At 60.0% G+C, this 23,522-nt stretch overlaps 1 protein-coding gene across 13 annotated transcripts in view; it reads right to left on the bottom strand.

Annotated features, from left to right (window-relative positions):
• The window catches only part of DAB2IP (DAB2 interacting protein), a 194,820-nt gene that overhangs the window by 3,546 nt on the left and 167,752 nt on the right, over positions 1-23,522 (bottom strand). For 8 of the 13 annotated variants that reach the window (XM_060300510.2, XM_060300513.1, XM_030858783.2 and 5 more), the window contains 11 exons: positions 22,849-22,947; positions 21,406-21,960; positions 18,196-18,337; positions 17,962-18,106; positions 15,017-15,253; positions 13,138-13,339; positions 11,117-11,295; positions 8,207-9,074; positions 7,420-7,572; positions 5,045-5,241; positions 270-357 (listed from right to left, as the gene is read on the bottom strand). In XM_060300510.2, the coding sequence (XP_060156493.1) occupies positions 270-357; positions 5,045-5,241; positions 7,420-7,572; positions 8,207-9,074; positions 11,117-11,295; positions 13,138-13,339; positions 15,017-15,253; positions 17,962-18,106; positions 18,196-18,337; positions 21,406-21,960; positions 22,849-22,947 (2,865 nt within the window). The remainder of the gene's footprint in view (positions 1-269; positions 358-5,044; positions 5,242-7,419; positions 7,573-8,206; positions 9,075-11,116; positions 11,296-13,137; positions 13,340-15,016; positions 15,254-17,961; positions 18,107-18,195; positions 18,338-21,405; positions 21,961-22,848; positions 22,948-23,522) is intronic. The other 5 variants (XM_060300508.2, XM_030858779.2, XM_030858782.3 and 2 more) reach the window with 5 other exon arrangements.

Genomic DNA, 23,522 nt, shown 5'->3' on the forward strand with positions numbered 1-23,522 from the left:
TCTTTGGTCAGGAACGCTGGTGAAAGGCAATACCCACCAAGCTGCCCCTGCAGGGGAGGAGTTGCCCCGCCCTTTTCATAGCCTGTCCTAGTGAGCTTGTGGTCCACCGAGACCCTCAAGTCTGACTTCTTGGAGCAGAGATCCTGATCTCCTATCCTCCTTAGCTTCTGCAGTGGGGTATGACTGCGGATGTGAAGAAACCAAAGTCGCCCCCTCCTTAGCCCAGGTCCTTTAACACCCGTGGCTGACCAAAGGCCAGAGCCCCACACCTGGGCATCAATGATCTTCTGTTTGGAGTCTACAGCTGCTTGCATCTCCGCGTGGTCCTTCTTCAGCTCCTCCTCCACTGACATCAACCTGTTACCAGAGACAAGGACAGTCAGGCTGGCATTTGAGGGTGCAAGTGAGGAGGTGAGTGCGGGGCCTGGTGGGAACAAACCATCACCCCTGCACAGAGGGGGCATACTAGGAGAGCCCCTCCTTGGGCCATAGACTCACCTCCCACACTTGCCTGGGACACAGGCCCTCCAGCTGGCCCCCAACAACTGACACAGGCTGAGCCTCCTCCTTCCTGATGCTTCACCCGCCCCAGATTCTGTTCCCAAATCCCCAGAAGTCCCTGGGGCTGCCGCTTTCCTGGTGTTCTTCCAGGAGCCACAGGGGTGGGAGTGGGTGTTAGATCCTCACCACACCCCAGAGCCAGGCAGGTGGTGTAACATCATGAGACCTGTGGTTTGAGTGGGAAACAAAGGCCCTGCGAGGCTCTAGAGCTTTCTCCACCCACCCCGTATTCACTGAGGCTGTGCCGGGCACTCGAGGTCGCAAGGCAGTAGGGACACAGGCAGGGAGAAGGTAACCATGCTCTGCAGTGGGCAGCTTGTGGGCCATGGGGACAGAGAACAGGAAGCGGCTGGCTGTCTTGGGGGTGGGGGTGGACGCACTGAACTGGACAGCTGAAGGACAAGCAAGGCCTGCCGCCTGGGTAATGAGCAGGGAAGACGCGAGGACCACGATCCACAGAAGCTCGGAACTAGGGCCAGCGGGGGCCTGTGGCCAGCTGCTCCTTCCCCGAGACCCTTTCAGGTCTCAGCCTGCTTGTCTCCCACGTACCTGTCAGTCACTGCTGATCACTCCCACCTTCCTACTCTCTTCCTTCAGCTTTCAGACCCCATGCTCTCTGGGTTTGCATCCTAGCTCCCAGGCCACTGCTCTGCAGAGGCCTTGTCCTGTCTGCCCCTAGGCTGTCAGGGCTCCACAGGGCTCTGCCTCCGCGGCCACTCTTCCTGCTCTACCCTCTTCTCAGAGGAGTTCACCTACTGCTTTATTTCCGTCTCTACCCGCACAACTTCTCCAGAGCAGCAGAGCGTCTAGCCCCCAGGCGAGCACTTCGTCCATTTCACAGCAGATGCACAGGGAGGTCAATGTGCTGGGGCAGGTACCACAGAGGGCTGTCGTGAAAAGCCAATGGGATCAGGGGTTGAGGAGGACGGGGTGTGGGCTCACGCCAAGAGGGGAAGTTCCTTGTCATAGGTAGGTACGTCACTGAGCAAAGCCTGTGAGAAGCAGGAGTGGGAGGAATGGAGGAAGGGGGAGAGACTTCTGCTCCCAGCTATGGTGGAATAACAAACAGGCACTGGATTTAACCTCCTGCCCTAAGAAAAAACCAAACTAGAAAACTGGACAAAATATATGAAAACAAAGGTTTCCAGACACTGAAAAGCAGGCAGTGCAGTGCAGTACGGTGACCCCTAAGAGAAGGGAACACACGAAGCGAGCTCCACCCACTGCTGGCAGTGTCCCGGCAAGCAACGGAGGGAAGGGGTCACGTGGAGTCAAGGAGACCCTGGGAGGATGGAAGGGTGGGGGAGCCAAGCTTTTGGGGGGCAGTGCCAGAGAGGAGAAAATGCAGAGAGGACTCTACCTATCTCCTGAGGGGTCCCCTTGGGGCTCTGGCTGAGGACTGCTCTGCACGCTTGTGAGAAAATAGCCGGGCTGGGGCAAGAGCCATTGGAAAGGAATACCCAAAACCACCCCAGGAATAGCTCATGATCCCTCTAGGCAGTGTGGAAAAGCACACTAACACAGGAGGCATCACGTAGAATCCCCAGCAGGAAAGTCCTCGACAGTGAAGCCAGATCAGGCCTAGGCTAAAGCCTGTCCAGGACCCGCCCCAACGAAGTTGAAAAGTGAGCCTCCAAAGAATCAAACCGATCCTTCCAACGTCACTGTGTCCCAGAGCAAAGCCCCCAGATACTGAGAGGAACACAACGCATCCAACAGCTACGTGAAAATCACAGTGTCTGGCATCCAACCCCAAATCATCAAGCACGCAGAGAAGCAGGAAAACAAAACCAACACGTGACCAGGAGGAAAAGCAATAAAAACAGACTCAGAAGATGTCAGATGATAGAATTAGTAGACGAGGACGTTAATACAGCTGTTATAAATATATTCTACACGTTCAAGAAAACAGAGGAACGCGTGAGCATGATGAGAAAAGAAATGGATGGGATTTAAAGAAAACTGAAAACTTAGGGGCAAAAATACGACACCCGAAATGAAAAAATACTGGATAGGATTAACGGCAGATTAGACGCTTAAGAAGAAACGATTAGTGAACTTGAAGACACTGCAACAATCTAAAATAAAACACAGGAAAAAGATGAAAAAAGGGAAACAGCAGAGCATCAGTAAGATGTGGGACAACGTAAAGCAGCCTAATGTATATGCAATTAAAGTCCCAGAAAACAGACTAAGGAGGCGGAACCCCACACCCACAGATCCAAGAGCGCAACAAACCCATGCAGAAAACATGTCAAGGCACTTCATAATCACGTTGCTGGCAATGGATGAGAAAGAAAAAAACTGTAAATCAGCCAGAAGAAAAAGGTACGATCAGAGTCCCTGTGATCACAGCCTGGGTAAGGGAAAAACTGGGTCCACTGCTAGTTTCCGTAAACAGCCACACCACGCACATGCTTCTGCTACAACAGCGGAGTTTTAGCATATTAGTTACATAGTTGCGATAGACACCATGTGGCCTGCAAAGTCTAAACACTTATTATCTGCCCCTTTACAGAAGGTTTCTAACCCCTGCCCTAAAGTGACAACAAGATACAGCTAATACGCCAATAAAGGAGATAAAGTGGAACCGTAAAAAATACTCAATCTAAAAGGGGGCAGGAAAAGGAACAAAACAGATGGTACAAATAGAAAACAAGTAGCAAGATAATAAGTTTAAATGTAATTATATTGACAATTACATTAAATGTAAATAGTCTAAACATTCCAATTAAAAGGCAGAAAACTGTCAGATTAGATAAAAAGCAAGAACAATAAGGTGTCTGTAACGGAAACTCACTTTATAATGAGGGACATAATTGGGTTAAAAGTATAAACAGGATGAAAAAGGATATACCAGGCTAATACCAATCAAAAGAAAGTTAGGGCAGCTGTCCTAATATCAAACAAGGTAGATTTCAGAGCAAGGAACATTACAAGGGATAAAGAAGATGATTTTATAATGATAAAGAGATCAGTTCGTCAACAGCACATAACTAGCCTAAATGTGTATGTGTCTAAGAATAGAGCTTCAGTGAACATAAAGTGAAAACCAACAGAAATGAAAAGAGAGACAGACAGACCTGTAATTAGGATTAGAAACTTCATTATCCTTTTCTCAATAATTGATAGAAAACAAGTACAGAGAAAAACCAGTAAGGATATAGAAGACGTGAACACCACTGTCAACCAAATTGACTTAATTGATGTGTACAGCAGGGAGGAAATACCAGGCTTGGCTAGTAGAAATAAATGTGTTACTGAATTCAGGAGAGCGTGCACCTCTCAGAGAATAGATAAGACGAGAATGTGGTTAAATGAAAAGTGTTTCCTCTCTTGGAACCACACACATGAGGTGAGCCAAGAGCAGAGCTGGAAGTTCAGTCAACAGGGGGTTTCCAGTCACCCTGGTTATAGGCCCTCTGCTCATGCTAACCATTTTATAAAGAAGAAACCCACAGGTAAATCAAGCAGGCAATAATTAGAAGCAGAGCAACAGGTGGTCTGAACAGGAGGAATTAAGGAAGGATCTTTACAGTGGACAGAGCATGAGGCCAGGTGGGGGAACATCCCGGTTACTGCACACCTGCTGGTCTATCCTGATGACAGGCTCTCGCACCATGTGAACAAACAAGCTGTAAGTCCCCACGGTCTCCTCTTGCGCCTGGTAGTGCTGTCATAAGGAAGTAAACTCCATGACTGGGGCCCTGTGGGCTGGTCTGATTGCTACACCCTGACTGTATTCCCCGCTTGCAGACATGCAGGAGGGTGTATCCACTTTATCCGTGGGCAGAGTGGGAGAGAGAAGGGAATCAACACAGAAATAAAGGTAAGCCACCAGTAAGGATGAGAGTCAGCATTAGTCAATGGTCCACCTGGAAATCTTCCTGCATAACCCACAGGCACCTTAAAACTCAACATGTCCACAACTGGCATCATCTCTCTCCCGCCCCATCCAAACTGCTCTTCTTCCAAAGGTCCCCATCTCAGTAACTGGCACCATGACACACCTGGATGCTCTTGGTAAAAATCCGGGGCTCATTCTGGCTACTTCTTCCCTCCCACCCTCACCCACTGCATGTAACTGACGTTCATTCCTTTTCCTGCCCCGGAATGGACCCTCGCTGTCTTTCCTGGCACCTGCATCCAGCTTCTGAACTCCCCTGTGAGTGCGCAGCAAGGAAACATGACTCCCTACTGGGAGCCCAGGCCCTCTGCGGCTGCCTTGGCCAACCTCACCTTCCGCCATCGACACACACTGCACCGTGTGGGCCCCCACACTCCGGGCTACCTCCCGCCTCCGGGCCTGTGCCACTGTCCCCACCGCCTCGGACACTCTTCTCTCTCCACACTCGGCTCACCCTGCGGCTGAGCAGCCCTGCCCTCGGATCCCGGGCCTCCTGGACGGCAGCGGACAGGTCCGCTCCTCCGTGCGCGTGGGGCCAGAAGCGGGCGCAGAGCAGGAACAGGCGGCCGCGCTCACCTGCTGATGATGCCCTTCATCTGGATGTCCTTGTCCTCCTGCTGCCGCCGCAGCCGCTCCTCGCCCTCCTCCAGCCGCGCCTGATACTCCAGCACCAGCTTCTGGGTGGTCTCCTCCTGGCACTTGAACAGGGTCTCATACTCCTCCAGCTTCTTGGTGGACATTCGCAGCTTGTCCTGCAGCACTGCCAGGTCCTGCTAGGAGGGCGGCGCGCCACGGGCACAGCACCCAGGACAGAGAGCACAGCCTCGTGAGCCCGGGCAGGGGCACAGGATGGGAGGCAGCCCGGCTCGGAATGCCTCAGGGCCCATCACCATCTCAGTCCTCTTCCCACAGCGGGGAGACGCCCAGGGAGAGGGGGCCAGTGACACTCGATGCCTGGCCCCCATCCGGGGCTCTCCCACCCGCCAGCCCAACCTACAGCTAGGAGGCAGATGAAGACTCAAACCAGACCTCAGAAGTAAAGGTCTTGAGCTTTTCATAATAAAAAAAAGTTATAAACCTCTTGGGTACATTAAGGAGATGACAGTGCTCTGAGAGACGGGGGCTCCACAGGAGGGGACGCTGAGACCCAGAAGGCAAATGACCCAATCACATGGGGAGCACAGTGACTGATGGGGTGAGATCCTAGCCTCCCAGGCTCGATTTGACCCTGAAGCCGTGGCAAGTCGCATAGGAAGTCAGGGGAAGAGATTAAAGGCAGTGGTCTAGGGCTTTCTGGATCTGACTCAGCCCAGCACTCTCGGCCTTCAGGGAGGAGGAGGGATGTATAAAGCGGCGAGAGAAGCAGTGAGCTGGGAGGCTGTGCGAGCTGAACAGAGAGCGAGGCAGGGTCAACACCCGAATCAAGGGGCTGGAGAGGTTGGGCGCCGGGTGCTGTGAGAATACAGGGAATGGGGAAGGCAGGAAGGGCCTCTCCTTGAGTCTCGGGCATCGGGAGCCAATTCACTCATCAGCAAAGGACTGCCCAGAGGCCAGGAGGCAGCAAATGTAACTCCTGAAGCAAAGCTGGCCCCAGAGGAGAGCCCAGCTCCGGGAGAAACAGCCCCATCCTAGGTCTCCTGCACGGCTGGTCAGAGTGGGGTCGGGAGGGCCCTCCCTGACAGAGGCAGGACCAGGTATTCAAGGAGCTCAAGGGAACTCCAGGATTTGCCTGCGAGGATTAATGGCAAAGAAAGAGAGAAACAGCAGCTCACTGGGCCAAGGCACGAGGAAAGAGAACACTCCAGCTGCAGCCTGACCCTTGAAATCGTTCAGGCACTCCTTGTAATTCACAGATGGGAAGGTAGGTAGTCTCAGAAAAGCGCAGAGCCTGGCCCCAGACTGACGCAAGGAGCCTGGGGTGAAGCTGGCCCTCCTTGCTCCCCAGCCAAACTCTGGCTCTTGGAGCACTGTGCCCCATGTCCCCTGGTCCCGTTCACGCAATAATGGTGAAAGCAGGTGGATGCAGTGGACCAAGGGGATGGTGGAGGCGGCGGAATGCAGCATGGACGTGGACCTGACCCCAGGCCAGCGGGAGGGAGAGCGGACACCCCGCCCTGCGTGCCCTCGCCCGAGAGGCTGCTACAGGCTTTCCTGGGGCCGAGAGGGGCGAGGGCACCCACGGTGAGTGGGGGAAGTGGCTGCTGTTCTGGGGGGCCTTGCACTGGTCCTGTGTCAACCTGGGCTTTGGCCTCCAGGAGGAGATGGGGATCCATGGATCCCCATGGATCCAGGGCAGCTGCCACAATAACTAAAAGAATCGTGGAGAACGGAAGCACCCCACTGCTCACCCAAATACTAGATGTACGTTGAGGGTGGGATTTGGATGTTTTAGAACCAATATTTTTCCCCTGGAAAGAAGAAAACATCTCGGTAGCAATCTGACATCACCCCTCCCTGGCTCTCTCTCCCAGACCCTGGTGGAGACGGGGACTGGGGGAAAGCCAGGCCGTGGGCAGGCACAATCCCAGAGCGGAGGGGCCTGGCCGGGGTGCCTCCCTGCTGTCTCCAGGACCCGTGCCTCTGCCTCTTCATGCGTGAGGCTCCCCCCAAGGGTCTCCATGCACCTCTTAGGCACCCCTGACCCCCCAGGTCCTGGATTCTCCTCAAGTCCCAGATGCTCAGAAGCTCGGCTGCCCAGTCACTTAGGGAAGGTGCCTCCTGGGGTCTGGATTCAATACGATTCCTGAGTGGGTCTCACATGCAGCCCATGTAGGAAACCTCAGGTTTAAGCTAAATCCTCCAAATTCCACTGACGGCTGTCCTCACGTGGGACCAGGGGTTGAGAGGGGACTGGCCATGTGTGGGAATTCAGGGTTCGAGCGGAGAGAATTCTGCCAGCCACCTCGGGGAGGCAGCCCGCCCTGCCCCGAGCTGCCAGGGTCCAGCTTTACCTTTTCTGCTTGGCTGAGCTCTTCCTTACTCCTGAGCCTATCCCTGTGGGGGGGGTCTGGGCCCAGGCCCTCGTCTTCTAACAACTGCGCGTTCATGGTCAAGAGCCAGGCGGCCGTGCGGTCCAGGGCATTGGGGCTCACGGGTGAAGGGCCCTGCGATGAAACACAGCTGTGAGGGGCTGGAGAGAGGGGTGGGGGGTGGCCTTGGGTGAGCCCCAGGGACAAGTGGCTCAGAGGGAATCTTTAGCTGACTGGGCACGTCTGAAGCAGCCCCCGGCCCAGGCAACTCCAGGTGGCCTGAAGCAGAGTCGGGAGCCCGGGTGGCCTCCTGAGCGTGGCTCTCTGCCGCCCAAGCGAGAGCGAGTGGACCTGGCCCGGCAGGTCAGTGTCCGGCCCACAGCACATCTGTTACCCTACTGCGTGTACAGCCCTGGAGGCCATCTCAGAGCAGGAGGGGGCCTGGGGGCCACGTCAACCCCTACCCTGGGTCGGGCTTTAACAGGCTTGGAGCTGGACATGGACGGACCCCTCCCTCTTCCTCCTTGACCCCAGCTGTCTCTGAGGAAACTGGCAGAGGGACCCCCGGGCCGCAGTGTCCCTGGTCCACAGGACGCAGGCAGGAGCCGGTGGGGCCGGGGGAGGGGCCGGGGGGTGCACAGGCTGAGGGGATGGGGACGAGTGGGGCATCGTTCAGCATGGGATGGCAGCGGGTGCAGGTGGCAATGACACGGCCAGGAGGAGCAGCGCAACACGGGTTCAGGCCGCCCCCGGCGCCGGCAGTACTGACCTGCTTGTGCACCACACGAGGCTTCAGCTCGGGGCTGTCGCCCTTGGAGGAGGAGGACTGTTGCCGCAGCCGGGCTCCGGGGCCAGCCCAGTCGGGCGAGGCCGACGCCAGGGTCCCGCTCGAGGGCCGCGGGTACTGCAGGGTGCTCAGCAGGGTGGGTGGCGTCCGGCCGCGGGGCGCGGGAGGCGGCGGCGGGGGTGGGGGCGGCGGCTGGTCGATCCTCCGCTGGGGGCCGGCGCTGTTCTGCCGCGGCCCCGGGGGCTGCCCGCCCTTCTCAGTCAGCGACACCTGGCGCCGCGCCAGCTCCCCGGCGGTGCTGCTGAAGCTTCCCAGCTTGGCGGCAGCTGCCAGCTCCTCGCTGTTGCTGTGGGAGCTCAAGGAGCTGTGGCCCTCGGAGCCAGAGTCGCCAAGGCCACGGGGAGACAGCGGCAGGCCGGCCGCCATCTGGTACACAGGGTTCTGGAAGGAGAGCGGCGCCAACAGCTGGGGCCGGCCCGGCGCGCCCTCCGAGGTGCCCGCTGTGCTCGGCGTCTGGCCTGCCCGCCGCACCGTGGCCAGCCCTGCCAGGCTCACTGGGGCCACCCGGGCCGGCCACCCGGCCACCAGCTGAGCTGCAGGTGCCTGCCCGTCGACGGCGAGGGCGTCGGGGCCCGCCGGGGAGCCCGCCTCCCCGTCCAGCGTGCGGGCGTCCTGGAGGTCCACCATGGACAGGCTCTTGCCACCGTTGGCCATCTGAAGATCAGGCTCGTTGGCTTCCGAGTAACTCGAGCTGCGGGCAGGTGAGGGCTGGACCCCGGAGGACCTTGTGACAAAAAACAAGTCCTTGTTTTCGGGGGTTGGAGACGGTAACCGGGTGAAATCTATCAGACTGCAGGGAGACAAGCACACACAGGGAAAGAAGGGGGAAGAGAAGAACTGTGAATGCGGCCAAGGCGGGTCCCAACCGAGAGCCCCCGCCAACCTGCCGCCCACCCGGCGGCCTGAGCCAGGGTGGGGGGAAGGGGAGGGGAGAAGAGGGAAGGCAGGGGAGGGGAGGAGGTGTGGGGGTAGTGAGAGTGGGAGAGTCCCGGGGCCCAGTGGCGCAGCTGCAAAACCAAACCACAGCCCGGGCAGCTGACCCTGGCAGAAGCCACCACGAGGGCGAGGGGCTGACGGCTGCTCCAGCACGGAACCTCTGCACTAGGGACCCGCACTCCCAGGGTCAGGCCAGGCGGCCTGGCAGGCCCTTTCCCTGCTCAGCTGCATCTTGGGACAGTAGGTTCTGGGGCCTGAAGTGTTCTGGAAAAGCCCTCTGACTAAATCCAAACCCGCAGTGGCTCTCTGCTATCCCAGGGTCCTGCACCGAGAACTAGGGCTTCAAAGCCACGGGGGCTCCCTCTGCCTCTTCCCTCTCGCTCCTAGTCACACTGGTAACCAGGTGGGGGCCTGTGCTGAGAGAAGCCTCCACCTGCAGCCTCCTGCTGCCACCCGTCTGACTGGCAGGCGGGGGCTGGCGCTTCCGGCAGAAGCAAGGAATCAGAGGAGGCTCCTCCGGGCGTGACTCAGGCGGGGAGGGCCTGCACCTGCCGTGGCAGGCCATACCCTCACCCCCATCCCGGACTCCCAGACTCTCCCTGGCCCCTCCCTGGAAGCCGACTCCTTGGAAGGAGGCACAAAGCCAGGTGGGCTTTGGAGGGAAGAATGCGGGGGTGAACAGGGCTCTGAGTGGGCTAGAGGCAGCAAGAACTTGGGGGTTCAACATGGGCTTAGAAAGGAGTTGGCTTAGCCTGGGATGGTGAGCAAGTGCCAAGTCCCAGGTGATGGGACTTAGGCAGGGCAGGTAGCGGCCACTCAGGGCCACGGCACTTGTGGGCCGAGAGGAAGTGGACAAGGGCAGCAGGTGGAGCTGGGAGAAACCCAGACGAGCCATGGGCCTGGGCCGTCCTTCCACACGCCCAGGTCAGGTCTCCTGAGAACCCACGTGCCCGGACACCTCTCGAGCCACCACTCGGCTAAGGTGTGTTCCCCACCTGAATCTCTGCTTTGCCTCACTTGGAAGATTGTATGAACAGCCCCTCAAGACTTAGAGGGACCCGAGAAGGGGCATCAAGGTCTCTGCATCTCCCGCCTCCCCCTGGGCCTCCAGTCCCTCGCACCACATCCCCAGGTCCTTGATCTCAACGCCCTCGCCTGCTAAAAGCCTGCTGCTGCCACCATTTCAGAACCAGAGAGCTCCCAACTCTGCTGCTCCAGCCTCATCCTCACTGGCTGGTCCAAGATGGCCCTGGTGGAGGAGGCGAGGGTACAACTGCGCCATAAATAGTTCACTGTAAACGCCAAGGTCCTCATTTTGATGTCATCACTCAGAGAACACTCTGCCTCCCCCTCCACTGTTGTTTTATTTACTGGGCACTCGTCCCAGGGCTGGGGGCTCAGAGCAAGAGCTGGGCCTCAGCACCTCTCTAGTTTCCCAGGCTCCCAGTCTCTAAGCCTTACAGTCACCTGAGCTCCTCCTGAAAACACACACCCTGGAGCGTCACTTCTGGAGATTCTGATTCAGGTCCAGGAAACACATACAACCCAGTGATGTGGAAGTGTTTGGGACCAGTAATTGTTCTTCAACAAAAGATGGGTTGTCTTTCTCCAGGCCTTTATCTGTGCTAGTCCCTCTGCCTAGAACACCTTTTCCACCAATGGAGTTATTACTTTTTCCTAAGCTCCAAACTATAGCACTACCTCCTCCAAGAAGCCTTTCCTGATTTTTCCCAAACAGAACTTCACTACTTAGGGCCTGAAAAACACACCCGAGTCTCATTCAGCTTGTTTTATAAATGCCAGCGCAGGTACCTTCCACCCCACATGAGACTGCAGGTGGCTGCGCCTTGTCTGAACAGGCACCCCGCAACACCCAGCATGCCCGGCGGCTCTTACCCGGAGACGTCGTTCTCGATCACCATCTTCTGCAGCCCCGCTGAGATGCTGCTGCTGCCAGAGCCGGGCGTAGAGGCCAAGTCGTTGGTCCCCGCAAGCTGCCCACTGCCTGGGGCACTCAGTGCCGTGTGCACGTCCCTCAGGATTCGAGGCAGAGGCCCCAGTTTGGATACGATGCTCTGCAAAAACACAGCAAGAGGCAGGTGTGACCCACTGGGGCTGCCTGTGGAGGCCAAGTGCACTGTAGCCACTGTGTTCAAAACTTCTAAAGAGCCAGTCAGAAATGCAGGCCCGCCCTCCCATGCAGGTCAGATCCGGCAGGTCTGGGATGCGGTAGGGAGCCCAGAAATCGCAAATGACGTTTTTACCAGCTCCCCACATATTTCTGGGACAGGGTGCGAGGCCCACAGGGAGAAACGCTAACCTAGTCCAAGCCTTTCACCCCAGTCTGTCCTACCTCAGTTCCCCCCCAGAGAGGACAGGCCACACGGAATCCCGGACCCTCCCCACCTGCGAGGCTTGGCTTGGGGATGGCTCCCTCCCATGTCATCTACTCCACCGGGTGGGCTGGGCCCTGACCCACTCTGACACCTGAGCCCCAGGGGCAACGGCCCAGGCACCAGGCAGGCACCACCACACGCCTGTCAGGCAGACAGTGGCTGGCTAAACCTCGCTATCCTGGTTTAGACCGATGGTGCTAAGCGTTCCGGGCTGGGGACGGGGGACTCTGCCTTCCCCTGGCTTATGCCCCAGCTTCCATCTAGGGCTTTGTGCAAAAAGAAAGTGTGAAAACTCGTGTAGTCAACAGAAAAGAGACGTGAGCGGCAAACAGCTCGACTTTCAATCCTACTGCAACTTCTGTAGCTCCCGCCTGGTTGCGCGGACATGGAAGACGGTGGCAGGGCACAGGCGCTCAGTTAAGTGGTGGCCGTAGACTGAATGGTGTTGGCAGCAGTGGAGGGAGAGAAGCCCTTGGCCCTCATTTCCATTTCTCCCTCCTGGGTCTCTCGGAGCCAAAGGGCAACGGACATAAAGGAGCAGAAATGACTGCAACAGCATGTTTGTAGTTAAAAGCTGGGCCTAATCTGAGCGTCCAGTAAACTAAATGGTGCAGACACATGACAGGACAGTCTGTGCCATTAGAAAGGTCACAGTGGCGGTGTGGCACGTACTGTCGTGAAAAGATGCCGATGACGGAGGAGTGAGAAACGCATGCAGCACTGCACGCAAAGTTCTCACTTTAACAGAAAGGGAAAGGACTTTACCTGTGTGTGTACTTAACACATGCACAGATGTACCTAGAAGGCTACACACCAGAGCGCCCTAGGTGGTCACCCCTAGGGACCTTCCAGTCCCCGTTCAGCAGGAGCTACTTTTGTAAGATGGTCCCACAGAGCCCTGGAAAGCAGATGTTCTGGAAGTGGATCCTGGCAGGCCCAGCCCTTGCTGCCAAGAACCTGCTCACTGTGCGAGCTGGGGCTGCTTGGGACAGTGGAACCCAGGCCACGGTGGCTGCAGCAATGTCAGAGATGTCTAGGGAATAACCATTTCAACTGATGGCCAAGGGCAATTCTGGAAAGGTTTGCAACTTCCTGCCTGACACGTGGAGGTGTGGAATCTTCAGTCTTCTTTTTCATATCGGTGGCCTTAAAACCCAGAGCAAGGACATTTTCAGAGAAGCAGCTAACCCTGATCACACTTGTCGGAGGCAGGGAGCACACCCTCAGCAGTGGACTCCATCCACTACGCCACAGCCGAAGCCCCTGTACAGAGCGAGCTCCCCTGGGCAGGGGCTGCCGCGGGAACACGGCGCTCCCCACCGAGGAAGTGGGCCCCGAGATCCCCAGCGCTGACAGGGCCTGGGCTGGACCCTCGGGCTCCGGTGCCCGGCAGGGCCGCTGATCTGCACCGCACAGGCGAACCCTCTGAGCCCCTGGCTACTCTGGGAGCTGGAGCGGCCTGAGGCAGCTCTGGTGGCCTTCGGCCCGCCCTCCGCCCATTGCAGCCCGGTGCACAGGCACCTGCTCCAGCTGGCTGACGGCCTCCCAGAGCAGCGAGTGCAGGCTGGAGAGCTCGCGGCCCAGGTCGATGTAGCCCTCGAAGCCGGCCGTGTTGGAGATGGTCTCGGGGTTGGAGATCTCCAGCAGGAAGCGCTGCATGTTGGTCCACTCGTGCTCCAGGAACTGGTTCATGAACGACATGTACTCCTCCTTGCTGCCAAACCTGGAGCCGAGCAGATGGGGTGAGTGCCCTGGGCCCCGCCCAGGAGCCCCCCTTCGCCACTTACTCCCCAGCCAGCCAATCCACTCTGGCTCAGGGCCCTCATGGCTAAGGCTAGAGACCCTTTCTGGGCCTTTTCTCACAGGACCTGGAAGGTTCCGTGGCCCTCACTCCCCATTCACTGGCAGTCACAATCTCCTTCCTCTTTTCCCCCAAACGGCAATGGCCTGGTGCGTAGGCGACTCTCAATCCATGCCCGGCCAGGTCTCTCTCCTGAGCTTTCAGACACATTCCACCACGGGCACCTCCCCCTTCGTCCTCAGCTTGGCCAGGTCTGTGGTCATCTCCGGCACCCCGAACCTGCGCCCTCCTCCGGGGCTCCCTGCCCCAAGGGGAGACGCCACCACCCAGCAGAGAGCTGCACGAGGAGCCCGGCCGTGGTCAGCTCTCCCCGTGCCTCCCCACCGCTGGCCAGGCTGCTGACCTTACCTTCTAATCACCCCGTGACCTCGCAGCAGTGCCTCCAGCATCGTCACCTCCCGGGCCCAATACTTCCATCCCTTTGCTGTTACCAGAAGCGTAATTTTGCTCTCCTCCCAGCCTCTCGCCTGCCAGTCCCGCCCCCTCCACCCCCTGGCCCCACTGCTGTCAGGCTGAACTCTGCAGGACTCTCACCCTCTCCCTCGCTCCAAGGCCCTGCCTGGCCTTCAAAAGCCCCTGCTTTCCTCTTGGGTCTCATCTCCCACCTCCCCCAGCCTGGTACTTGCTGACTCAGGGACTGCACAGTGCCTGGTCCCTCCCGGGCCTGTCTGCCCCGGCTGCCCTTCGTCCTGACACGCAGTTGGGGGAGAACGTCTTTTAGGAAGCCTCCTTCTCTCCTCTCCAGAAGCGCAGGGCCCTCCTGTGAGTCCGCGTGCCCACCTCCACCCGCTCTCTCCCCTGCTGTAGGGCTGTCTCCCGGAGGGCAGGCCGGGCCCAGAGGAGGCCCAGAGGGGGGCTCCATCCACACCTCCTGAGAGCGCCTTGATGACCCAGCCCTTCCGTTTCCACCCACTCCCTCTAAGGTACAGCGAGAACACTGAAGTGCTTCACTAGCAAAGACGTCCTTGGCAGCCTTAGATAAGGACAATCTGAAGCAAGCCGGGTGCCCAACCACAGGGGTCGGCTTCAGGAGACACAGGCCCTTGTCCCTCAAAGGCATATTAGTCACTCATTTCAAAACCAAGCGTATGAATGGTAAGTACATGGGAGAATCCTTATGATAAAATGTTCATTCAAAGAAGCAGAAGGGGGCTTCCCTGGTGGCGCAGTGGTTGAGAGTCCGCCTGCCGATGCAGGGGACACGGGTTCGTGCCCCGGTCCGGGAGGATCCCACATGCCGCGGAGCGGCTGGGCCCGTGAGCCATGGCCGCTGAGCCTGCGCGTCCAGAGCCTGTGCTCCGCAACGGGAGAGGCCACGACAGTGAGAGGCCCGCGTACCGCCAAAAAAAAAAAAAAAGCAGCAGAAGGAAAAAATAGCTTGTCTTCTCCCCTTTGAAAATTACACGGAAACATCCCACAGCGGCATGTACGTTCAGTAGGGGAGCTGGGGTGCGGGGAAGGACTGAGGACAGCAGGGACTGGCCTGCCGCACGGCCCAGCTCTGGGGCGGACCCTGCCGTCGGGGGACGTGGCACTCACTTGGCGAAGTTGGCCAGGTTCTGGGTGACCTTGGCTATGAGGGTGAGTGTGCGGGCGGTGCGGTCATCGGGGTACTCCTGCAGCAGGTTGAAGAGTGAGGGCGACATGATGGCCGGGCAGAGGAAGCGCAGGAACAGGGAGGCACTGATGAGCCGCTCGCTGATGTCCGGCCGGCCACGGCTGCTGCACTCTTGCCGCCACAAGGCGAACACCTCCTTCAGCTCCCGCGGGAAGACACTGTGCCGGGACACACGAGGGGGGGGCCGGCCGTCAGGCAGGGCGCCGGGACCGGAGGGGGCAGAGCAGGGACCCGGTTCTGGGTCCAATGGAACCGAGTTCCAGGCCTGCTCCACGATCAGGGCTGTGTGAGCCGGCACAGGAAGAGCACAGGGCAGGCACAGGAGCAGGGCCGCCCGGGCCGCAGTCAGGTGGATCTCTCCCCAAGGGGTTGAGTGGGGTGGGACACAGGCACGGGGGAGCCGGCAGTGAGGGCGAGCTCCCAGAGGGCTTCACCCCCCTCCCCACACGGCAGGCATCAGGGCCTAGGGGAGAGTGAGGAAAACACAGGAGGAACAGACCACCACTCCTTGGTTCCCATCCCTGCCTTTTGAGACTTACTCCCTTCACTCAAATAACGTTATAGAGTTAGAGGTTTTCAGCAGAGCTCGGGGAGATCAAGAAGATGGCTGGATACTAACCACAGGGTGAGGACACGGCTCTCTACTTTCTCAGTGGGGAGGGAAATGGAGGCAGTGGCCTCCCCAGGCGGACCCGGTGAGTGCAGGCCACGTTCCCGGCACCTGGCTGGGGGCTATCTCCTCTGGGCGTCCCCCGCCCCCCGCCACAGGGAGGCCCCACCAGGCCAAGCTTTAAGTGGCCTTCCTATCTTTTCACCCTAGAAGATGGGCGCTCCCTGAAGCCAGAGTCCACCTGGCTCTGTCACTAGCTCAGGGTGCTCTGACCCAGGGCCTGGCCCTCCCTGGGCTTCGGTGTCCTCACTCTCACACTAAGAACAAGGCCTGCCCTGCCGAGCTCAGAGCCATCTTAAGGCTGGGACCCCCCCAAGACTTTAAGAGGCTTTGATCAGCTTGAAAAGCTTCTGCCCAACAAGCCCAGCACCCAGCCCGGCAGACTCTGGCAGTGAATGTGGCTGAACCAACAAGGACGTGGCTAGAGAGGAAGTGAGGGCAGGTGACCTTTAGTCCTGGCCTCTGAAGTACCAGGCACAGGACTGGGCAGGGGGCAGGCGCTGAGTGATAACATCTATCAACAGCCTTGTTCAGAACGGAGAGGTGCCTCTGGGCCTCTACAAACGCCAGAAAGAGGAAACAGAAAATCATTGTCCGTGGTTATGTTTCCCTGTGTCCCACACCCGGTCCGCCCTGGGAACAGGCGGGCAGAGGGTGGAAACACAGCCTAGCCCAAGGGTGGGAAGTGTGTTCCAGAGCTCAGGCTCTCTGGCTGCCCCTCTTCCCCTGGTGCCAGGGTTCATTTTCAGCTCAGCCCAAGAGTCCAGGCTGGCCCCAGGTGAGCACCCTGTGTAGCCCTGGGCCAGAGGGCCCTGGGCCGGAGGCGCCCACCCCACTGGCTCTGGCCACTCCCTCTGCCCAGATCCAAGGCTGTCGCTCACCTAGCAGGCCCGCCTCTGCCTGTCCTTCGGGAGCAGCAAAACATTCCCGGGCCCTCCTGTATGCCCAGCCTGAGCTGGTGAATCTGCCTGCCCCCAGGGCGCTCAGGGTGTGTGCAGGAAACGGACTTGGACCCAGGCACAATCAGGCACTCTGATGGGAGCGGGGCTGTGAGCGAGGGTGCCCAGGAGAGGGGAGCCGACCATATGCGGTGACCTGAAGGAGGGTTGCAGAGGGGAGCCAGATACAGGCCAGGCCGGGAAAGAACATGATCAAAGAAAGGAGGGAGGTATGGCTGGGGGTCAGGGGGCGGGAATGGGGTCAGAAGAGCGACCTGGATGGGGACGGGATGCAGGTCCTGAGCTGCAGCAGTGACCGAGGAGGAAACCTTGGCAGCTCCTCCAGTGTGAAAATATACCCACTGCTTGGGGCTGGCGGCACGGTCCCCTGGACAGTGACGAGGCTGTACTCGGCACCAGGTCAGCCGCCACCAGACATCCATGCCTGGGACGCTAGCCTTGGAGCTAGGCTAGCACTCCTCAGCGGCCCCGGGACTGATTCTGGCCCTGACCGCGGTCCTGTACGAGCGGCCGGCTCAGCACACCTCTGCTCCTTTCTGGGGCTGCCAGGAGCCCGCGGACCTCTGTCCCAGTTAAGGCCCAATCCACCTCCTTTGTCCTCTACAGCCCCAGCAGGAGGCCCACACCTGGTGTCCAGGCACCCACACAGGCCCCTGCTGGGCCTGATCACAAGCCTGTGAAGTGAGCACCAGCTCCTACGGACAGGTGAGGAGTCCCAGGTGAAGCCATCCGCCCACCCCAGGTGGGTGCCCGAGCAGGGCCTTGTCAGTCTGGCTCCCTGGGCAGCCCCAGCACCTACAACAGCACCAGCTGGTGCCCACTGTTAAGCATGTGCGATGGGCTGCCAGGTCCGGTCCTCACCACTGCACAAACCACGTCCTGCCTGTACGCTCTGGAACACTGCTTACGTCTGACAGCCCAGAAAGGACCAGGACAGGGGCCTGGCAGCCCAGCGAGACTCAGCGGGGTCAGGCAGAGGGTGGCTTCCAATCCCAGAGGCCCACTCTGAAGCCGTGTGAGGTGCCGGCGTGTCCCCTCTCCTCTCCTTATTAAACCTCAGCTCTCCCGTTCGTGAGTCGGGGAAGATGGACGAGAGCCGCTCACAGAGCTGTCCGGAGGGAACAAAGCCCAGCACTCCGTAGGCACCTGCACAGAAGGACGCAGAAGGACAGGGGAGACGCAGGGGTGGGGGGCCCTGGGCAGCTGAGGCCGAGAAGGGCACGGAGGCAGCACTGACCAGTAGGAGTTGATGATCTTGCAGAAGGCCAGCTCGCAGCACATCTTGAGGTTGCCCTGGTGCTCGGGGAGGTCAGCGGCTGAGCACTTGCTCGGGTCCACTTCACAGTTCTCATCCGATTCATACAGCGCTTTGATGAACTCCCCTGCGGCCAGAGGGCAGGAGCGGGCAGTGAGGACCTGGCGAGCTTGCCCCGCCTCTGCCCTCTGCCCCCGGCCGGCCCACACGCCCTACCCAGTGCGTCCTGCAGGTACTTCTGGCCCACCAGCTTGAGGTACTCCTCGATGGCCTTGGTGGCCAGCGTGTTCTCCCGGAAGATGAGGTGCTCGTCTCCACAGCGGTCCACCTCCGACATCATCAGGTCTGTCAGGAAGTCCTGTGGAGCCAGGTGAGGAGAGTGGACCTGAGCAGACTCGGCAGGTAGGACCCTAGGGTTCCAGACCCACACCCTGGCCAGGAGCCCCTACTCCTCGAGGCTGCTCCATTGCCAAGCTACTGGTACCCACTGGTGGGGGCTGCCTGGGAGTGAGGGCAGGGCAGCCTGATGAGGGGGGACGTCTAGCCATGGCCACATCAGAGCTGGGCACCGGATCAGGGATGCAAGAGCATGCTGCATGGAGCCATGGGCCCCCGTATCACAGCCGGACCCGCGGAACTCAAATCCCTGCTCAGCCCTGCCCAGGCCTGGTGGGGTGACGGGAGCAGAACTCCCCCACCCAGCGCCATCAGTGTCGAAGAGGACAGATGGGCTGCCCTCTGCCCCTCGCACAAGCAGCTGCCACTGTCCACCCATTACTCTGACGGGGTCTCCCACACCAGACATGGGCTCGTCCTGTGCAGCCTCACAGGCAAGGACGAGAGAGAGGCAGAGGCAGTCCGGCTGCCCTGGAAGGCAGCGAGCCAGTGCTCAGATGGAGAGAGCACCGACCTCGGCCTGGGCGGGAAGGCGGCCCACCAGCCTCTCAGCCCCAGGCGCGGCTTCACGGGCAGACCCCAGGAGGGAGCCTGAGCCCACGCCTTCCCTCCTGACTGCAGGGAGGCTGCACGATGAACCTGCTGCATCACCCAGGTGGAAACTCCTCCCTGGAGCCTGCGCCTCCTCACGCCCACGGCCAGCCTTGTGACTTGGGGGATGGGGGGGAGGGCAGGCAGGAGGCAGGAAGTCGGAGACCCGGAGGAGGGTGACAGTCGGGCCAGGGGCCGCCCTGCACAGAGGCTGCACTGGCCAGTGCGGGCCAGGGCTTCTGGAGCTCTGGAAATTCCTCACTCCGATGGGCACAACTCTGGGCCCCTCTGGAATCACAAGTGGCCCTTGAAATACAGAACCGAACTCTGGGTCCCGGAGACCTGGCTGGCTGGCCAATGGAGAGACAGGAGGGGCTGGGGGGAAGTGGCAGTTGGCCTCTCCGGGGACCACACAGCCTGAGGACCCCTTCCTGACCACAGGGACCTCCAGGGCCCCCTCTCTGAACACACGACAGCAGAGGTAAGTACTGCGTGTACTGCTCTGCTCTTGCCCACAGGGCTTCCTGAACTCCTAGGGCAGGCGCGAGGCCCAGGTGGGGAAGAGGAGGGGCTCTGCTTAGAGCTAGGACCCAACAAGGGGGAAGAGGCACAGAACAGGACAGGGACCTGTCCAAGGCCACACAGCTACCTGGGCCACACTGGGCCCGAGTCTCGTTTCCAGGCCCTGTTCCTCCCCTCGCACTGAGGGGAGGGGGGACGGCAAGGAGAAGGTGCCAGGTGCCCCCTCACATAGCCCTCCCCCGGGACTGCAGGGCCCTCGTCACGTGCTCTCGAGAGGCATCGCACCCATCAGTGCCCAAGAGGTCAGAGTTTGGACAAACGTCACGCCAGCAGCCCGAGTTACTTCCTATCCTTCTACCTACTGCTCTCCCCACCTAAGGGCCCACTGGGAGGCTGCAGCCCTGGCTTCCACCTCCTTCCACAATAAGCACCCTGATTCTTCTGTCTCAGCTGTGAGTATGAGCAAAGGTCCCTTCAGGTCGGAGTCAGACTCCCAGGCCAGCCCAGCCCTCGGGGGCCACGTACTGGAAGAACAGACACAGAGACAGAGAGGATGCTGCTGCAGCCCTGCTGCCTCCCCGGAACTCCCCCCGGAGGCACGGCTTCCATTCACTTAGTTTCTAGCCCCCTTCCCACTGCTAAGCAAGAAATTAAGAGATGGTCCCACATGCAGCCTTGCCCAGGTAGGTCGGAGGCTGGGGGCAGGGGAAGGTGGTCCAACAAGGCGGAGGAACCGAGTGCCGGACCCCAAGGGGCCCATGCCGGGAAAGCGCCCCTCCCTGTTCCTGCGTTGGTCCCACACCATGAGCCCAACAGGCAGGGGCTCTGAAGGGCCCGAAGGAGGCCAGGGCCTTCCGGGAACAGATAGAGGATAAGGGCCCCGATGGAGCACGTGCCCTGGGCTCTGCCTGCGGACCTGAGGCCCGGCCCCGCCCGTGTCTTCCCCAAGCCCAGGCTGAGGGCTCAGGACCTTGACCAGGGCAGTCCCTCACCCCCACCACAGGCCGCAAACCACACCACGTCCAGAGGGCAGAGGCCCAGCTCCCGGGGCCAGCACACACGGCCTCTGCAGTGTGGACGGACCCCACGTCCAGCCCTTCTCCACTGCATCCAAGGGAGGGGGCAGGGTGGAGAGGGGGAGATGTGCCCTCGAGGCCCACAGAACCACACTCCACTGCGATGGGCAGGTAGGCGTGTGGAGCCTTCCAGAAGGAGCCTACCTGTCTCCAAAGCCAGGTGGGTGGGGCTGAGGTGTGGTCTGGCAGGGGGAGGCAGGTGAAAGGCCTCGAGAGGGGCCCTGCCCCGGCCCTGAAGTAGGGCCTGCTGGAGGGCTTTAGATGAGCTCTACTCCTGGAGACTCTGGAGCTGGGGACGGCTGTAGCTGTGGCAGGCTGCCTGTCAAACAGACAGCTGCAATAGTGACTGTGTCCCATGTGTGTGAATTGGGAGTGACGGGGGAGTCTGGGGCTCGGACAGCGGCCTGCACCCTGACGGTCACCTGTTGGGATGTGTCCCAAACTCAACACCTCACTGGACGTGTGTGTCTGGGTTGCTGGGACCTGTGTGCCGGCAGAGGTGGGCCTCGTGGCCTGCTCGCCTCGAGCCTCAGGGAGGGGCCAGCCCTCTGGGGCAGTGGGTGAAGTCCCTAAACCCATTTCCTCACTGCAAGGTGTGCTCCGGTCCAGGGGCTCCATCCCCGCCTCTGTGATCAGCTCCAACCATGGCGAAGGAGCACGAAGTCCCCACCCTCCACGATGCATCTCTTGGGTTTCAGAAACTCACCTGGCTGTGACCAGTGCCTCCACCAGAGCTGAAATCCATGACGTGGACATGGGGACCGGTAGGTAATCCAGCACGTCACCCAGCCTCCCACGGGGCAACATGAGGTGGGGTCCTGCCTGAGGCCCACACACCTACCTTCACCTTGCCCGTGCTCTGCAGGATGTGCACCAGGGCCGATGCCATCTCCTCCTTGGTCTTGGCGCTGAGGATGGGCTCGAGGGCGGCGCAGAGCCCCAGGTAGTGGTTGGTGATGTGCTCGGCAAACTCCTTGTACATCTCCATGGGCAGGATGGTGATGGTCTGGTAGCGCGCCTTGATGCGGATCATGGGCCCGGGGCCCTTGCCGCTCTTGGGGTTGGGCGTCACCACCGGGTACCACTTCTCCACGAACTGCCGCCCGGCCACGGAGGCGGCGGGCAGGCTCACCAGGCCCAGGTAGCTGTTGCGTTCCTTCTTCTTCTTCTTGTCTGTCTCGCGGTACAGGTGGACGGTGACGGTGCGCAGGGGCGGCAGGTTGTGGAACTCGAAGTGCTCGCCCCAAAAGACGTTGTCAGTCTTGAGCTTGCCCGTGGTGCGTGCGTACAGCACGTCGTCCAGGCACAGCTCGCACAGGTACTTCTTCTTGGCAGGCAGGTCCTTGGCCTCGATCACCCACAGCTTCAGGATGTGCTCCACGCGCCGGCTGTTGTCCTGCACACACGCACAGGGGGGCCGCGGTGACTGGGGGCCCAGCCGCCTGCCCATCGCCCAGCCCGTAGCGGGGAAGAGCTCTTGGAGCCTGGAGGGACCGGGCCCCGGGCGAGGGACAGCTCTGGAGTCTGACGGCTGTGGGGCTATGGGGCTGGATCTCTGCTCTACCTCGCCCTAGCTCACTGACCGTGGGCAAGTGACCATCTAAGCCTCAACTCCCTTTTTTTATTCCCTTGGGAATTAAAACCAAGTGCAGAGCAAGAAGCTAGCACAATGCCTGGTACACGGCAGCCGCTTATTGGCTCCCCTGTAGTTTGCTGGTCTGCAAAGTCACTTAGAGGTAAGACCATCACTAAGGCCCTTCCTTAGTAATGTCATGGCGACCAGGACTCAGCCCAGGCCAAGCTGGCCAGGGAGGCAGACACAGAAGCAAGCGATGACAGTCAGGGTCCCAGGAACCTTCTGGGAGAAGCCTGGGGGCAGTAGGAACACAGGAGGGCACCAGCCTGGGCCGGCGGCGCTCGCCTGGAGGAGGGAACAGAAAGCGAAGCTGGACTCAAAGGGATGAGCAGGATTCAGCCAGGGTGGGGGAGAGGGTCAAGAGCTCCAGGCAGATGGACACCAGCACCCAAAACCCCAGTGCTCAGTTCTCTGGCCCAGCGTCTTCAGTGTGCAGCTTCGAAGGCTGAGGCCCCCAGCACGGGTCAGCCTCTTTCAGAGCCCAGCACTATGGCCCACGTGGGCCCTGCCTACACGCAGGCTGCCTGCACCCCCAAGCCCAGGCCACACCAGAGACCCCTCCGCCTTCTCCCTCACGTCGGCGTCTGTGCTCTGCTCGGAGTCTAGCCTCCACCCCCCGTGCTCTGGGGACAGCGGACACAGGCCCACCTTGTTGGGATGCACTGCTCGCCGCAGGTTCTCCATCCACTTATCCCGCTCGGCCGCTGACCGGCAGGAGAAGCACTTGCTTCCCGACGACGTCGTCACCTGTGGGGGGCGGGCAGGACAGCGTCACGGGGACGGGAAGGCAGCAAGGCGGCGTGATGGAGGACCTCCAGGACTTGGGGGAGTTTCGGCTGCCAGGTCTGACCGCACCTCAGCCCCAGGCAGGAGGCAGAACAACGACCCCCATATTTCTCATTTGCGGGCGGTGCACCGAGACCTGTGGTCCCAGAGCAAGACAGTGACAGGAGGGTGGCCCAGCCCCGTGCCTGGTCCTGGCTCCTCACCCCTGCCTCGGTGCCCTCTGACCACAGGAAAGCATCTTTCTGAGTCCAACCTCGTTCTCCTGGAGATGGTGGGAGGCAGAGGCCACGGGCCCCCGCATGAGTCAGAGAGCAAGGCTTCACCCAAGTCTCCCTCTAGCGGTGGAGCCACAGGCACCTAGCAGACAACCACGGGTTGGCACGAGGGTCACCTTGGTCCTCAGCGGACACCTGCTGATGACGCTTCTCTTGCCAAGTGACAGTGACAGCAATGGCGGTCACAGAAGGCTAACCTACTTGGGGCCAGACTAGAGCACTGAGAACTGGGCTGTCTGGGTGTGCTGGGCCCTGGGGTCC

The sequence above is a fragment of the Globicephala melas genome, chromosome 6 (assembly GCF_963455315.2).
Source record: "Globicephala melas chromosome 6, mGloMel1.2, whole genome shotgun sequence".
Lineage (NCBI taxonomy): Eukaryota > Metazoa > Chordata > Mammalia > Artiodactyla > Delphinidae > Globicephala > Globicephala melas.